General features: G+C 40.1%; 1 protein-coding gene across 1 annotated transcript in view; it reads left to right on the top strand.

Moving 5' to 3' along the window:
- Positions 1-3,176: 3,176 nt before the first annotated feature.
- PPP2R3B (protein phosphatase 2 regulatory subunit B''beta) overlaps positions 3,177-17,499 on the top strand; it is a gene marked incomplete at its 5' end in the record, with an annotated part of 50,415 nt that continues 36,092 nt past the window's right edge. The window contains one exon of the mRNA XM_082013986.1: positions 3,177-3,524. Coding sequence (XP_081870112.1) covers positions 3,177-3,524 — 348 coding nt within the window. The remainder of the gene's footprint in view (positions 3,525-17,499) is intronic.

A 17,499-nucleotide genomic window follows, 5' to 3' on the forward strand; every position in this document is an offset into this window, starting at 1 on the left:
GTTTCTTACCTCTGTGTCCTCTCTCCAAGCCTGCAGTAATAAGAAAGTCCATTCCTTCACTTGCCCTGTTTTAATCTTGACTGCATATTTAGGCCTTCTCTTCAAACTGCTGAAAGATGTAAATGGTATCATCTCTAGAACTGCCTCAGTTCCACAGTAGTAACGTTTCAATGATTTGTGATAATAACCCATCACAAATCTTTGGAGCATCTGTCATAGTAAAGGAAGTGAAAGAACATAAAAGGAGTAACTGAAGTGTAGCCACGTAAGGAAAACAGAGTAGTGGAAGCAAGGATCTGATGCAAAAACACAGACGATTTGCTGATGTACAAAATACCAAGGAAAGAAAGTACATGAGGGTGAGGCTTTTGCATGTAAAATTCCATTGGCATGTCTACCTAGAGAGCTTTGCAGGAGTGCCTGTGAAGGCTGGTAACCACAAGTCTCCCGTGTATGTTACCCAGTGCAAAAAGGGGCTGCAAACAAATTGGCACACATTGTTTTCTTAGAAAGGGGATTACCTTTTTATTTGCTACTGCCTCCACTTCCCCTTTCACCCTCTCATTTGTAACCCGGTAACAGTAATGGTAACTACGGCAATTACTTGTGTAGAAACGGTATCTTGTGCTCTCCTTTTAACAGGATTTAGCAGCTGGAACACACAAAGGTTAAGCTCGCGTACTTTGCCGGCTCCTCTCAGAAAACAAGTGAGCGAGGAGCAGCCCGTGAGCCACGGGTCAGACGCCGAGCTCCTACCACAGCTACCCCGCAAGGTCAGCGCAGGTGACGGGGCTGAGGCGGCCCTGGGACCAGGGAAACGGGGGTGGGCGACTCCGCAGCAACTCAGCCGCCCCACACGCCCCCGCCCGGAGAGCAGCGCCCCGGGCACCGCTCTGACTGCAGGGCCCGCGGCAGTCTAGGGGCGGGAAGCCCAACCGAGCAGCCCGAGCGCTGCCTTCTCCCCACCCTGCCCCTAACGGAACGGCGCAGCTGCCTCGGCCCCGAGGCGGGCTCCTACGCGGAGGCAGCGGCCGAGCCGGGCCAGGCAGCTCCCCGGCGGCAGGGGGCCGAGCCCACCGCCAGTCGCGTCGCCGTGACGGGTGCGCGCACCCAGGGCCGCGCTCGCCGCTGAAGCACGCGCCACCACGACGGTCCGGCAGCGCAACGGCGCTCCCACCGCAAGGCCTCCTGGGAAGGCAAGAGACCACCACTGCCCTTCGCGCTGTAATGTAACGATGCGCGCAGAAAACATGACGCTCTCGCGCCCCGCCCCCTCTCGTTACCATAGTGACTGTCCACCGCGTCTCCGGCGGGGGAGGAAAGAGTTGAGCTCTCGCGAGATCTCGGCGCGCGCCTCGCCGGCGCGGGGCTGGCCGGGCCGGAAGGAGGCGCGGATTTGAAGGCAGCGGCGGGAGGGGCGGCACGGCAGGGCAGGTGAGTGGCAGTTTCGCTTCTTCGCGGTGCGCGCTCCATCCGTGTCTCTCGCATCCCCCCGTGTGGGTCGCTCTACGCGGCGCGAAGCCACGTCACCCCTGGGGTGCAGCGGAGGGAGTGGGTGCTCTGCCCATGTGCTCGCCAAGCGTCTCCGGGGGCAGCAGGTGCTGGCGTGTGGCGGTGGCGGTTCCCCTCCCCGCTCCCGAGGCGGTGCCACCGCCGCCCTCCTCCTCCCGCCCCGGCCCTGGCGGCGCGGCCGTTGCGGGCTGGCCTTTCCCCGGTGCCGCCCGCCCCGCGGGGACGGAGGCGGCCCCACTGCCCAGCTTTGCGTCCGCCGCGTTTAAGCGGCCCGCAGGAAGGCCATCCCGCTCCCGTCCGCCGCAGCGGCGGGCGGTGTGGCAGGCCGGCCGGCGGGGCCAGCTGGGCGGCTGGGGCGAGCGCCGCTTGAGGCTTGCGGGCACAGCGGCGCTGGTCTGAGAAGCTGGTGAAATAACGTGACCTTCAGTTTGAGCAGCGAGTAACTTAACCGTTGAGTTGTTAAGGTTTAAAAGGCCTGACTGGTGCGGCATTATAAAGGTTCTCGTTCTGCCTGGGATGAAGACTGAGCTTTCATTTTAATAGTACATTCATTTGCTGGGTGTTCTTTCCAAGTTTAAGTGTGTATTTTAAGGCTTCTTCAGCAAAGTATTGTGTATCTTTGCTGCCTTCTCCATACGGATCAAATATTGATAAAGGCTTTAAAAAAAAAAAACAAAACAGAAGGAAGGATGGGGTTTAGTTAAACTGTACCAGATAACTAAATAATTTGATTGCAGAGATTGACAGTAGTAACTTGAGTTCTATTCTCGGTATTTAGCTCCAGTCTTCTGGCCCTCTAAAAAAAAATACATGTATCTTCTTTGCTTCAGGTGAGCAACTGAACCTGAAATCGTACTACTCCAGTTCTTGAGTCACATTGTGTTTCACATGGGGCTTAAAAAACGGTAAAAGAATGTCAAATAGATCAGTTCTTAAAGTACCAAATGACTGTGTGGTACCAAGCAGGTGGGCAAATCAAATCCTGAGGAAGGATGTTGGGGAATTTAGTTGGGCATCACTCGCGTGGGAATGCATCTTGCACTGCAATATGCAATTCAAGATTTTAAATCAGAAGCACAGAATTCAGAATGAAAATTGAGCCTTTAGTCTTAGCTTTAAATCTCTTGACTGAAAAGCTTGCTGCTTAAATCTTAATTTTGCACCAAGGCTTTGCATAAACTGCTTGGATGTTTAGTTCTTACCAGGTTCAATTATAAGTCTTTTAAAGGCTATTTGTCATAATAAATTGTATTTTAATACATGTTCTTGGAGAACATTTGTTGGATAGCTCTCTTTGAGAAAGTCTGAGTGCAGTTTCTTTCTCTCCAGTCTCCATCATTTACACAGTATGCTTTTAAAAGAAATTATCCTCTGGATTTGACTCTGATTAATGACTTCTACTTGCAAAATGACTATATGTCATTGTAGTCACACGTTAGCATGTATCTCACAACACCTGTTGGTATCTTGAGGGAATAAATATCAACACTTTTTAAAAACTGTTAAATAATAAGGTTCAATTAACCTTTAAAAGGTTAAATAATAGTATTTTTCTTAATAGGAACCCTGGAGTCTGTGAAACAGTGGAAGTCAAGTGGAATAAGTAGATGATTGTCAAACCTTTATTTTGAATTTCATCTAACAAAAAGGGAAACTGGTAGAAAATGTCACCTGGGAAAGTTCTGCAACCTGTACTGAAAATGAAGGTGGATGAACTCTTTTTGTGCTGGTTGAGTCAGCCTGCAACTCAGCTGACACTAAAGGACTGCTTGAGAAGAATCAAGAACGAGGAGAAAACGGATACTGGTAGTGGAGATTCAGGAAATGGTAAAAATGGGAGATTTGCCGATAAAAATTCCAATTCCAAGCAATGCACATTAGGAGATACCAGATTGCCTTTGGTGTCTTTCAATCCTCCTCAACTTTCTACTACTCTTCCATTGGCAACTCCAGCCAGCCCAAGGAACATTTCTAATGTTAGAGCAACACGTCGATCCTCAGGAACCAGAATAGTAAGCTTGTTTCTTACTTATTAGACCTATTTGTTTAAATGTAAGTGAATCTTGTGTTTGTGGTATTGGCAATTATGCAAGTAATTAGTCTCCCCACAAGAGGTGTCCAGAGCGGAGTGAAGCAGCGGCAATGAACATAAAATATCAACATTTGTGTATCATTAGGGCTAATGGCTAGGTGGCCTAAACTTCCAAAAGAGCGTCTTGGCTCCTTGGTGCTCTGTTGCTTTCTATAAACCACGCATGCCTGACACAAAATGAAAAATTAATTGTTTTCTATTTCCAATAATTTTTCTGTCGAGCAATTATTATTTTGATATTGCCCTTGTTCTTTAAAACTGAAGAGTGGAAGGCATCTTAAAAATTCCATATCCAGTACAAGTGATTAGATTTGGTCTATTTACCCTGGTTCTAAGCTGCAATTTCAGACATCATGCAGTACTCATCTGTGTTGCAGCTAATTTACATGTTATGTTTGCTTCTGTCGGTGCAGCATAGATAGAAAAAAGTCAAAATAAGTGATTCTTGCTTTCTGAAGCATTGCCTTCCCTATGCAAAAAGCTTAGGGCTAGTATCTTTATGCTTGCATTTCTTAGCTGGCATGAACAAACTAGAAGTGGTGGAAAAGTAAGAAATAGCCTTATAATAAAAAAAGTAGTTTTCAAAAATGTCTTAAGACATCTCTCACTTTATACTAAAAGAAAAATCTAGCATTCTATCAGAGGTGGTAGTTTACAAAGGCTATTTAGTTTACTAAATAGATCATAGTTGCTGGATACCTCTTGTTTAACTTACTTTTGCCAGAGGTAACCCAAACCAGGTGTTGATGCTTCAGATGCCATGGTTTCAATAACAGCCCTTCCACTGTTAAATACCATCTAATTGTGGATAACTGTAAGTCCCTGTGTTTGTTTGCAGTGTTACTTTTATAACATACTACAAGATATTCCTTTGTGTAATGATACCAGGCACTATTGTTAGTACAAGACTCAAAGACTCAAATGTGGCTCCACTGATACTGCATATTAACAAAGTAATTGTTTTGGTACTGCATGGTACACTCAATGCTTCCTTTCTAAGGAGGTCTTGATTTATAATAGACAATGCCCTCTATGCAAGAATGACACCCCTGCCCCCAACCTGAGATTTTTCTTTTTAAACTTGCAGTTCAGTTCAATCTAATTTCTAGCCCTTTTCATAAACTGTAAAAACAAAACTGGATAGAAAATGATGTGGTGACTGACAAAACTAAATATTGCTTATGTGATCTGCCTTTGATAAAAGGAGTTAAGAGGTATGCTGTTTATGCTATAGGACTATGAATTCATATCCTGTCATAAAACTGGTAAGTTGTAAGCGGTCATCACTCCCAATCACTCTACATACTTTGTCTATCTCAATACAGTGGCCAAACCTCCTGGTGTTCCAGGGAAACCTTCTTAGGTTGGTAAGAGGTAGCTCTGAGCTGAGGATGTTTAAGAGTATTGGTTATTTCTTGTCTTTTATTGGTGTGCATTGAATGTATATGCTTACCTTTTGACCCAGAGGATTAACGACGTGACTACTGTTTTGCACTAAAACCTTTAATCTGAAGTGTTGCCTTGATTGCATAAACACTAATTTTCAAATCTAGCTTGACAACTTGGAGTCCCCACTTCTTAGTTTCAAGACGTCACACTTCCAGCCTAAAGTTTGTCTAGATTAGCTTTATAATAATAGGGACTTGTATTTTACGTGTAATCTCCATCCAGATGGCAGGGCATGACAATTGATTTACGTATTTGTTTCTTTATGTTAACACCATTGTATTTCCTGTTCTAGTGAAATGTAGAAAGTTAGCAGATGCTCAGTTTATTCTTGTATCAGACAAAAGGGAGAGTTTCCATTAAAAGCCACCGTTAACTTGATGTATTTGATTATGTACTGCAATTTCTCTTCACGTGTCTTGGTTGATCACTTTACATAGATCCCATAAAGAACAACTAGAAGAGATTAATGAAGAGTAACATTTTTCACTTAATTGGAATTGTTTGTATAGTGCTGAGAGAGAACCTAGAGAGTTAGGTTGTTGGTTGTGGGGGTTTTTTTTTGTGGCTTTTTTTCCAAGGAGTTGGGCAGGAGGAAGTTTCCAAGCAATAACAAATTTATTTGTGGCTTTTATTCAGCTGAACTGAAGCTTCATCCAAAAGTTTCCTAATCTTTAAGAAGTGTAAATTACATTTGGAGCAGGCATCAGCTCTTAAAATACCACCAAGAGTTGCATAATTGCATGTTCTGCCACAACAATGTATTTTCTCAAAGAAAGCAAAATATACCCCTTTTCCTTCTTGTACATCCGTAAACTACCTGCTGCAGCAAAAGCAATGCATCTGTTTTATGCACTTAATCATGGTTCATGAATTGAGCCACAATGGTTTCACCTATGTCATTTGAGTTTAAGTCTGAGGTCTTCATCTCATTTCTATAAATGGAAATGTTTCAGATAGCTCTTTAAAAAAGACAGCTTGTACTGTAGGTCAGGTAATACATATTTAAATCCTAAATAGCAGTCCTAGAAAATGGTAGAAATTAATGTGCTTAACTCTGTGTGCCTGAGGGTGATATCAGGAAAGGGCTTTATGCAGCTATAAAGAGCTGGAGAATTATTTCTTTTAGGACTATATAATTCTACTTGGGCATCTTCTTATTAAACTTTTTCTTACCATGTACAGGAATTCTCATAATGCAGCATACAAGCAGTAAACTCATTTTGGCAGGATACATTTTCAGTATCACTGAACTGAATCACTACATTTGATTACGGGTAAGGTTGCTGTACACCTTGTCCTGTTTCTTTAAGATGCTCCTTCCTTTTTGGTGGAAGGACACCAAACAATGAAGCTGATACCACAAAACTGTCATCCCCAGGTTCTTACTAGGTAGTAAGGATGAATGTGTAGGAAACCACATTTTCATGTTTTTTTAATACATACAGAAACCAATAGCATGTTTTGCAGCATAGGAAGCATTCCTGGAAGACCAGTCTTGAAACTAATTAGGTATTTAATCTTTAACACCTTAAACAGTAGTGTATGAGCAAAGCAAGTTGGTGTTCTGATGGCAACCGTTAAACAGCATTAAAAGTACTGTAGCTAACAGCTATTTTGTTCTCTATCTCTTCTCTTTTTCAGAGGCTAGCTTGTAATTGAATTTTGAGCGTTGTATTTTTATCCAAAATTCAGAAGTTGCCATGTTTTTGGTGAAACACTAATGTCTTGTCAGAGAATTTGCTGTCTTTCAAGATAGTTGAAGCTTTCCACTGATGAGCAAGTCTCAAGTACTTTCTCAGATAATGAAAGCACCTACATGGTCCATATGTTAAAGATGAACAAAAACTGGAGGTGCTTCAAGCAGGAATTTGTTCATCTGGACAGGGCACTTAAAGCCAGGTTCTAGAAAAACACTAATTCAGAATAAACTATTGGCTTAATCTACACACACTTTTTGAAAGCTAGACAGAGCTCTACCATGAAAAATCATTTTATGATGTGTTTTAGTGCAAGTGAAACTTGCACTTAGGTATGGGTTTTTTTCCCTTTAGGGGAGGTACTGCCCCTTCACTTGCATGTTGTCATTCAGAGTGAGAGCGGTGTTCAGTGAGTGCAATGGTACTGCATCCATTGTACAAACACTGTAATTGCAAAGTTCTGGTCATCTTTGTTATGTGGTGTGAAGTGCTTGCCAGCACTCAGTGTACTGCAAGTAGGCCTGTGATTGGTATCTACTGAATGTATTAAAATAACAGAAAATCGGAGGCATAGAAAAATCTCAACATTTAAGTCTTGAATATTTTCTGAGTATATTCCTGTAAAGAAAGGAAATTCTAGAGCTGTAACTTTCAAACTTGAGGAATAGCTGTCATAGCTTTCTTTTAACCCTTATCACTACTGTACATGGATTTAACAGTGTTTCTGGCACTCTAGATTATCTTAAACATATGGGATATACACAATTGTACACTGTTCATCGCATTGTCAAAAATGCCAGGCCTCAAGGCCTAAAAGATGCCGCAGGCAATATGTTTAATCCTAATCAGCTGGTGTGCAAGGCATCTGGGGAAACAATTCACAGAATTCCCTATGGCCACTTCAGGGGGTGGTGGTGCAGCGAGAATGTGATATGATCTGAAGTACTTCAAAGTTATTTTCCATTTCTCTCCGGGGTCAACCTTTGATAGAAAGGTACTTCTTGGATTGGTTTCTGTATATCTTTCCTTGATAAGCATACTGTTCCTGCTTGTTGTCTTATGACAATTATTAAACCTCATTGTCCTGTATTTCTGTAATTTCTATTTTTTATTAACTACTTTACTATGTTGCTCTATAGCTTTTTTCATCATTACCATTCTTGCCAAATTTTTGTTATTAGTTAATTGATTTAAATGGAGTGGTAATACTAGAATCCAATTTAGTTCAAAGGGAGACTAGAATGAAACCTTTTAACAATGACAGACGTTTTGAGCATAATAACACTTAACGGTTGCTTATTGAAACAATTGTGTTCTTATGAGGACTCGAGTTAAAGGGTAGCTAGTCTTAGACCTGCATCTGTTAGACCAGTGGTGGACTATCTCCATGTTCTGCAGGTGTGCTGTAAGGTTTTGGGTTTTTTTTGGTGGCATGGGGGACACACACACTACCTCCTACTAGAAAGGAGAGAAACGATGTTCATAAAACATCAGAAAAGCAAGAGGAAGTGTATGAATCCTGGCAGCTTAGTTATTAAGTTTTGATGTCAGCCTTGAAATTTCAAGTGTCCAGTCTTACATGCCTGCATCTGAGTTGCTACCTAGTATACCTTAATACTAGAAGCAACATTAACTACTAAGTCTGGGTTACGTAAGCTGTATTAGCATTGCCCTGCACAGCAGATTACACTGTGCAGGACTGAGTGTGGTCTAGCACATACGCTCCCTAACTCTGTATTATGCAAAGCTAGTGTTAATGGTGCCATGTCCCATCACTAAGTGGGGAGGATGGTGGACCTGGCTTCCAACTCGAGCCCGTGACTTAAAGGCAGACTGTAAATAACCTGGTATCAAACTGATGTACTTTTACGATGATAACAGGGTACTATGACAGATGTCAGCACTCATCTGTTCACAATAAAGGTCCCTTCTATGGTGCCAACAAAGGAAGGACAGCCCAAAGTTCATATTAAAGTCTGGAAGAGTGCAGCTATAGGTGTTCCTAGAACATCATTATTAGTTTCAAGTGTGGTGAAATAATAGTAGTCAGCATAAGCAGCACTGGTAGTATGTTGTGTTATTCTTCTTAAGCTTTGTTGTATTGAAATAGCTTAGAATAGAATAATCATTATCCTGATTAGAGAACCAGCTATTCATTTTATGTATAAATGAGAAACTGAAAGCTATTCACTGTTACAGCTTTTTGGTAGTGCTCTTTATTCTAACTGCATCTTGTACCCTGGGACATAAATGTTGCACTTTTCTTAGCAGTGGTATTAACGCTGTTTACACATTGTGCTTAGAAGAAATAGTGGCCTGTTGTCCTCTTTAAAAGTGGCAGTTGCACTTGAAAGAAGATACTTATGTCCTACTGGAAACTCATAAATATTTCTTATGTGTTGCATCCAGTCTTAAGAGGTTTTGGCATTTCTAGTGATGAAAAATTGAATTCAGAATTATATGTGGCTTTCTTCAAATTTAAAATTCACCTGAATCCTGACACAGGACAAATTAAAATATTTGGATGAAACTTACTAATCACAGGCACTCTCTCTCCTGTGTAACTGTCACTTAAAAGCAAACAAAAAAAGTTTGTAGCTGTATGAGATCATTACTTTCTTCCAGTTGCTCCTCTCTGTCCAGTCTTTCAAAACATTTAAGCTTAATTATAGCCTTACATCAGTCATTTAAACAGTTCATTCTTTTAACAGGTGGTCAGTCTGGGAGGAAATTAGATATAGAGGAGATGGATTTCTTTTTTTCCTTTGGTGATTTTTGGGAACCTCTCCATTTGCATAGCAATCACTATTCTATATAAAAAATAGCTAGAAACTGTAGAGCCACCCATGTACCATTTCTTGATCACAGGTACTTGCAGGTACAATGAACGCTTAAGGGCTGTTGGGATATGTGCTTAAATAACATTGTGTGTACTGCTTAGTTTCATTTCATATGGAACTAGCCTCACAGTTTTGTTGATGCAGATCTTACTAGAAACTTTGATTTCAGGCTACAAATGGGATGAGTCGGAAGACTACAAGGAGACTTTCACAACATTTGTAGAAATCTATATGCAAGGAAAGTTCAGGGAAAGACCTTATGAGGGGGTGACGAGGGAAACATTGCAAAACATCTATAAAATGGAGTTGTAATGTGTCCACCATGAACAAGATTGGACCTTCTTGACATTATCTTGACAGTTTTATTCCTTTAGAAGCTAGATTTGTATTGATAAACAGTTAATATTCCAGATTTTGTAAACATTTCTACTAGATGTGATCATCACTGATAGATCTTAAATAATCTTCATCCTTGTGGCATACTTCATTGACGAAGAAATAAAGCAAACTATTTGAAATCAAGTAATGTTGAAAGCACTTAATAGGCTAGATTTGTCTTCTGTCTACTAACAGTCTTCATGAATCATCATCATTTACAGTAAATACTTCTAAAAAGTCTTCTGTTGTGACTTAAATTTTAAACAAAAGATCACCAATTTTGTTGTCTTACTTGCTGTTAACACACTAAAGAATACCTCCTAAAATTTTGACTGCTTGTTTATTTATCAAGTAACAAATTTAAGCTTAGTATTTTAGAAGGATCTTCTAGAATGTTTGAAAAAATATTTAGACATCACATCAACACTTCCAGTGATGGAGAATGGAGGAAACTGCTAGTCAAGATGTGCTGTTGCTGTTCTGGCAATGTATTTGTATTGTTATATCTCTGTAAGTTGTCTTATTACTTAAGTCTTATTTCTTCATGTGTAATGGTTGTCCCTTTAGTTATACCGGAAGCTGAAGTTCGTGCGTTACTAGTGACCAGCTTCTTTGCTCTGCCATCTTTCTTTCCTTTGTCCTTTACCACTTATCCTGCTTGCAAGTTTGGAAGTGCATGACTTTTCATTTAGGTCTGTAGAAACCAGTATAGTTTATAGTCCCTCCACTTCCTGTATCAGCAATGATTTCATATTGATTCATGATCAACACAGTAGTGTTAGTTCAAGAGTAAGTCTCTACAGGACTTCTACCAGAAGTCCCATTGTTGGTTGGTAAGTAACAGTCTGTGATCTTACTGACAGACTTGTAGAACAAGGTCTGTAGCTTAAACTTTCCAATTTGTTGGTTTTGCATTAAGATCTTTAGGAAGGGAAATCTCAAGCAAAAGCATAAGCAAGAAGCTGTCCTGCAGGCAAAATTACGGTCTTGTGATTTCGGGGACTAAATTATGTCATGTTAGCCTGTGATGCTGGAATTAAAGTAGTGGTTGTACTTTCATACACCAACCATTCTAGTTTTGGAAGTTATGAAATTCCAAGATATAACTGTGTTTTTGAAAGGATTAATTGAAAATTCAGTTCATGTCAACATGATGAAGTACTGAACAGCTGGTGCAATGTTTAAATAAGTTGCTGGACAGCTATAAAACATTGCCATTCATGTTCTTTATACCAGATTACTCTGTCAACTTCTAAATCACGCTGACACAAGGTAAATAATACCAATCTAGAAATTATTAAATATCCAAAATGGCCTTTGACTTTGAAAAGTTGCATAATGCATAACATTAGACACTGTTATAAAAGCTGATGTCTCCTGTAGGAAACTCTCAGTGGCATTCTGAATGAGCCTGAACTGATTCTTCATTTCAACCTATTCTACTATTCAGAGGCTTACCTTGGTAACGCTACAGATGTGTATGTTGTGGACTGTAGCTTCCTCTATGGATAGTCTCTGTAGTATCATGGTTCATCTAAAATGTAAAAACCCAGTATCTTATTAGAGCAAGTGAGACCTTTAATTTGTCTAATTCATACTAGATATTTTGCTTATGTCTGTCTTTGTTTAATACCCACCTCAGCAGCATCAATGTGGGTGTACCTGGCTTTCATGATCTGATGAATAGGGTCATCTGAAGATCGTTCATAGGAAATCGGTTCTACCTGTAGAGCACCATTCCAACAACCTGTTTCCATTAAAGCTCTGTTTATGCTATACACAAATAAATAAAATATAAACTGGTAATATTTTCCTAAGATGGCAGAGAACATGAGAATTGTTCTGAAAGGAATATAAACCATCCACTAACTGTCAGGCTTCAGTTTTATATTATCTAGTGTTGACACTTAGTCTGCCAGATGCAGTTAGCATTCTAAAAAGGCCATGCTATGTCTTTGGAGTCCTGACAGTGTAATCATAGCAAGGTGACATGTATCTTATCTTACTTATAATCTGATAACAGCCCATGGCGTGGTATACATACATGGCATACTTTTAGTAATGTGCAGAGAATCTCATCAGCCCATCCTTTCTGGGCTAACAATGTGACCATGTATCTCACATCTAACTGTTGTCTTTTTATTCACTGTTCTGCCTCTTAAATATTCTGGATTCTCCCAGCAACTGTGGAAAGAACCTCCAGGCATTGCTCTGTCTAATCCAAGAGTACTGGAAAATTTCAATAATCATTAGAGAAGGCATGCACATGCAAGACTTCCATGTTTTTTAATTGTCTGCATGTTCTATGGGGGAGGCATTGCATCCTCCAAGAAAAAAAAAATGCATCTAGACCCAGATTCACATGAATGTCCTTCCAGTGCCAAAGGATCAGTTTCTCCCTGTGAAGGTAGATTTCTTAACTACACAGTGACAACATCTAGCAGTTCATCAGTGTAGTACACTATACTCGAAACACTGTCAGTAACTGTAAAGCAATCAGTTTGGGTAGCTGGGTATGAGCATAACAACTTGATTCCTTCTGTGATCTAGAAATTCTAGACTTCATCTCCCTTGGGTTTTTCAGTGTAGTGCTGAAAAGGGATGACTCTCATCCAAAGGAGAGTTAGGGATGGATAGTAATACTTTGTTGTTCTGTTCAGCCAAGTGTATTGTCCTCTTGTTCTCTTCCCATACAGAGCATTTAGAAATGGGAAGTTACTAGCAAGCAGCCAGTTAGGTAAGTGTTTGAAGAACTAGGAAAACTGATTATTTGGGATCCCATTAAATTGCTTTCATTATCCAGGAGTATAAGGATGGATAGGTTTCAACCTTGTGCATCCTTATTTCAGGACAGAGTCAAGCATTTTGGGAAATGATATTAAAAATCAGTATTTGTGAATTCAGTATTGAAAAATCAGCACCAGTGGGTTTTCTCCCTACCCCTGAGTGGGTCACCTTGTCAACAGATGTTAATATTGTTGATTGCTTAGGCAGTTATAGGGATAAAAAGTAGACTTTCTTTTGCTACTTCCCATTTATTCTTGTATTTTCTCATTCTCTAGACATTTCATGTTTTACAGTACCTGCTTTACTGAAATTCAAGGTCAGTAAATCTTGCTATGTACTGTAGTCTCCTGAGAAGGGAATGTTTTGTTTATTGCTCATAATAATGTAAAATAACACGCTTGGACAACTAAGACTGTACTCCATTGCTGTAAAGAGTTTTTCCCCTGCAAGGGCCTTTTTGCAGACTTCAGCAGGAGTTTTAGAATTCTTTCCAAAGAGAAGCTCTATCATTCTTCATTCATTTATTTAGACAATGTCAACAATGGATGTTAGTGTTAAGCAGAAAGGTACTGCAGATGTTACCAAGCCTGCCTAAGTTGTGTTTTCTCATTTTGTAGGTCACAAAATCAAATCTGACTGAGATGAACATTGCCTTCTAATCTTTCCCCTCAGTTTTCACTCGATACCTTGAGAAATGCTGTTACAAAAATGATCCACAGGCTACCCTTGGTCTGCAGGATTAAAGGTCTGCAGTCTAGTGTAAATAATGCATCTACTCAGCATTATGTTTACTGAGTGTGATGTTTGCATCTACTATTATGCAATACGTTTTGCAGAAATTGGGTTAGATTTTTTAGAAGTTCAGTTTGACTGTGGAGCTTTGGTCTGAGTGGGGAACCAAATAATTATCAATCAAATGTCTAATAATTATGCAAATAATGGGACATATGTAGTTCCAGCATATTTCAGTAGATCAAAGGCCAGGTATGGACTATTTGCTCTAGAAATAACTCTTGATAGTATTAAATCATGGTGATAGTCTAGTCAGAAACTCCTGCGAAGACTGAGGGGGGGAAAAAAAAAGAACCCAGCATTTCAGGGCTTTTTTCATTGTTTGCTTGTTTTCCTAGTCTAGCAAAGAATTGTCTGCTTTCTAGTATTGGTCTGTCTTCTAATATATTTACATAATTTCTTCCTTGCCTTTCTGGCCTCATAGCAGCTGTTTTACTTAGCATCGTTAGCTGCATTTTTTTTTAATATCTTCCTGAACTATTTGCTTGTACTTATAATGCCTTTTTCTACTTTAAATGTATCTTTAGTACTAAGTTAGACATGCTGTTTCATGTTTTTTCTATATTGATAAAGATGCTACCTTGCCTTAGTTATCTTGGAAGGTTCCTGTAATGCTTGGATGCTTTTTTTTTCAAAGACTTGAGGTCAGTTCCCCATAATCTCTGAAGACTTTCAATCTACTGTCACTATATGCTTCTGACAAGAAATTGCATTTTTGTAGGCAAATGCTTAAGGTTTTTGAGGTATTCTCCAGGTTTCTATTTCTTCCATACTACACAAAATAGTAGTGATCTTAAATTTTTGTCTCACTTGAATACTTCTGTGTTAAAGCCACATAAATATTACATTGCTTTTGTGTACGTTCAGGTCTCTGTTAAAGTGGTAAACTCTTTAGCCACGGTCCCTTGAATCAGATCCATTCATAGTGTGTATCTTTAGCTTTGGAAGGAAGCTCTGAGCATGCATCTTCCCCTCTGTTTATCTAGCTAATAATAAGCTGCCAGGGTACTTGAACAGCTTCATGGCTGGCATCCAGCCCTTCACCCAGGAAAGGATTTTGCCATAGCTTTCACTGGAGAGAATTCAGATTTAGAATAAATGTAACCCTATACCTGAACACTCCTAATTCAGTCTGGATAGAAGCTGACTTTCCCTTTCCCCTGTGGCTAATTCATGACTTAAAAGGTTAAAACAGTTCTTAAGTTCTTAAGGGCTTCTTGACCACTTTTAGAGATGTTTATATCTCCTTAAATATGGGCAATACAAAACCCTTTTCTATTCAGGTGGTGAAAAGGAGGTGATTAATAGCTGCTAGTGTACTTACAATGTACTGCAACTGTAAATGCGCAGTTGCATGTAGATTCTTCATATATTGCAACCAGTGAACTTTTGACAACTATACTGCATACAGGTATGTAAATGACCATTAGGTTTGAAACCAGATTAGTGACTATAGTGCTAAAACAGTATTAGGCTAGCAATGGGATTGACTTAATGTCTACCTCGGGCAGTGAAGTGATATTATGATGACAAAATACAGAATATTCAAAATACTGAACTTAATATGCTGGTTAGGTGGTGATGGACTCTGAGCTCCATTTGAAGACAGGAGGGAAATCTGAAACACTTTCCAAAATGGAGTTCAGAACGCTGATTTCTTACTGAGGCTCCTTCAGCAGGTTCAGGTGAACGGGAACTCCAGTCTTTTGGGTTAGCTCTTCATGTGGCAGTCAGTCATCTTAATGGCGTACTACAAGCCACCCCAAACAAGACCATGAACGTAGCAGTGGATGGGACTGCATCACCTGGTGAAAAGGGGTGAAAATAGAAAGCAATTTAGGTGAGGAGATACTTTTCCTTACTTTAAGGCCTATTTTGCCTAACCTGAAATGCAATCTGCCTTGCAATACAACCTTCCTGACCTTTCCCAAACATCTTGGCCTGGAACAGGTATCTGTTGCCAGAGTAGGATTCTTCTCCTACTCTTAACACCTCAGTCTTTCGTCTCAAGTTCCAGGCATGCTGCTGTTATGTGCTGCGCGCCCAGCTCCCCGCTGGCTTCCCTGTGGCTCAAGGTTAGTTGATTTGATCTTCCTAAAAGACAGTGAGTGACAGCCAGTTTTGCTCGATGCAGTTTGATAGTCTGGTCATGCCAACCACAACATGTCTGACTCTTGCCTTGTCAATTCCTTTCTTGTTCTCCCACTTCCGAAAGAAATAAATATCTTCATAACGAGTTTCAGTAAAGAAGCAGGTGGGGAAAACTGGACACTAAATTAAAAACAAGAAAACAAGCTTTTTGTCATCATTTACTTTCTAACAGTGTATGATAAACTAAAAAGGACCCAATTAAGACAAATCATATTTCACTAGTACTTTTTCATAGCTTCTTTTTCTTCTTAATCTCACAAGGAGATTTACTGTAGGGTTTTAATATACTGTTACATGACAGAATGCCTATGAATGGATGAATAGGGCTAAAGATTATAGATGACACAGCACGGGAGTAAAATAGCGCAGTCCAGTAAAAGAACCCTAGAACTTAGTGGTGAAAGAGTTGTTTTGTTGTTTCTTGGGCTGTGTCAATCTTTATGTAATCAAGAAAGTGACTTTACTTAAAGCATGAGGGATGAAAACAGAGTCAGATTGGTCAGCTCTTTCCTTTTATGCTGTTAGTAACTAAACTTGTGCCTGACAAGGTACAGATAATAAACAGGCAACATACCAATATCTGAGAGAATTTGGGGGTGCTAAGAGTGTTCACAGCTTGCACTGGAATAGCAAGAATTGCCATACCCATAACTGTAATGGTGATATTTGGGGAAAAAAAAAAAAATCCATCAAAATATGGCATTTCCTAAAGATTGCTATGGAAAAGGTATACCCATTTAAAATGTGAAAACTTCACCAGTTATCAATTAATGTACCTAAAAATGTAAAGGAGGAAGGACAGAAGGCCACTTCAATTTCCACAAAAGCTTATCAGATTTCTGTTTCTGGGAAGATGATTGCTGTGGACTAAAACATGGCCTCCTCCCTTCCACCCCCGGTAAATTGTATTTGAGATTCAATAAACTGAAAATAGAGTGGTAGCAGACTCTAACTTCAGTGCTACTGAAATGTGACAGGTATGCAATCTAGTATGTGGATGTTAATGTTTATGAAACTCCTATTTAAGCCAAAAAAGTGTATCCTGTCAACTTTTTTCAGATTCTGTTAAATCATCGTTATTTCCAATGTAGTTTTTCTGTAAAACATGATTTAAAGCAGCATTTCCTTGTGGTAACACTTGCCTCATTTCTGCTACTTCTTTCTACCTTACATTTGAATGATTAGACTCTTATGATACAGTAACTTAAATCCAGATGAATGTAACAAAAAAAAAAAATCTATTTCATGAAACCACATCAGCCATTCTGAAAGTCTGTCTGCAGCTTTTTCTGTTGTTGCCTTCATTTTCCCAGTGTAATAGGGTTCCTTCTAAAGGACTGAAGAGTTTAAAAAGAATTTAATTGCTGTGTAATAAGTCTTATCCTTCGGTGAGGTACTTCATTGAAGCTAGACAGTGAGTGTTTTGTGACAGAAGGAAAAGCTGAGGGGGATGGGAGGAGGAGGAAGCTATGAAATGACCACGGCTGGCCTCTCTGCATTCCTGTAAGGCTTGCTTTTTTAAAAATGGAAGCTACTTTTATAGATGCTCCTCCAAACAGGTTTGTTTTTTTCCATACTGCCCCATTTAGACTTTGGAATGCATGTATGAAAGGGCAGGCCTCCAAAGTGACTTTCCAATCTGTTTTTGCGATTCCAGCCAAGTTCCCTTTAATGTATGGAGCGGGCGAAGTTGAGCTGACTCCCTTATAATATCACAGAACTCGGGCGCAGCTGCTACTTTAAGTGGCACTGTGTGATAATACAACAGCTCTGCTATTTACTGGGACTCAAGTGCCTGGAC

Source organism: Phaethon aethereus (assembly GCF_964289735.1).
Source record: "Phaethon aethereus genome assembly, chromosome: 1".
NCBI lineage: Eukaryota > Metazoa > Chordata > Aves > Phaethontiformes > Phaethontidae > Phaethon > Phaethon aethereus.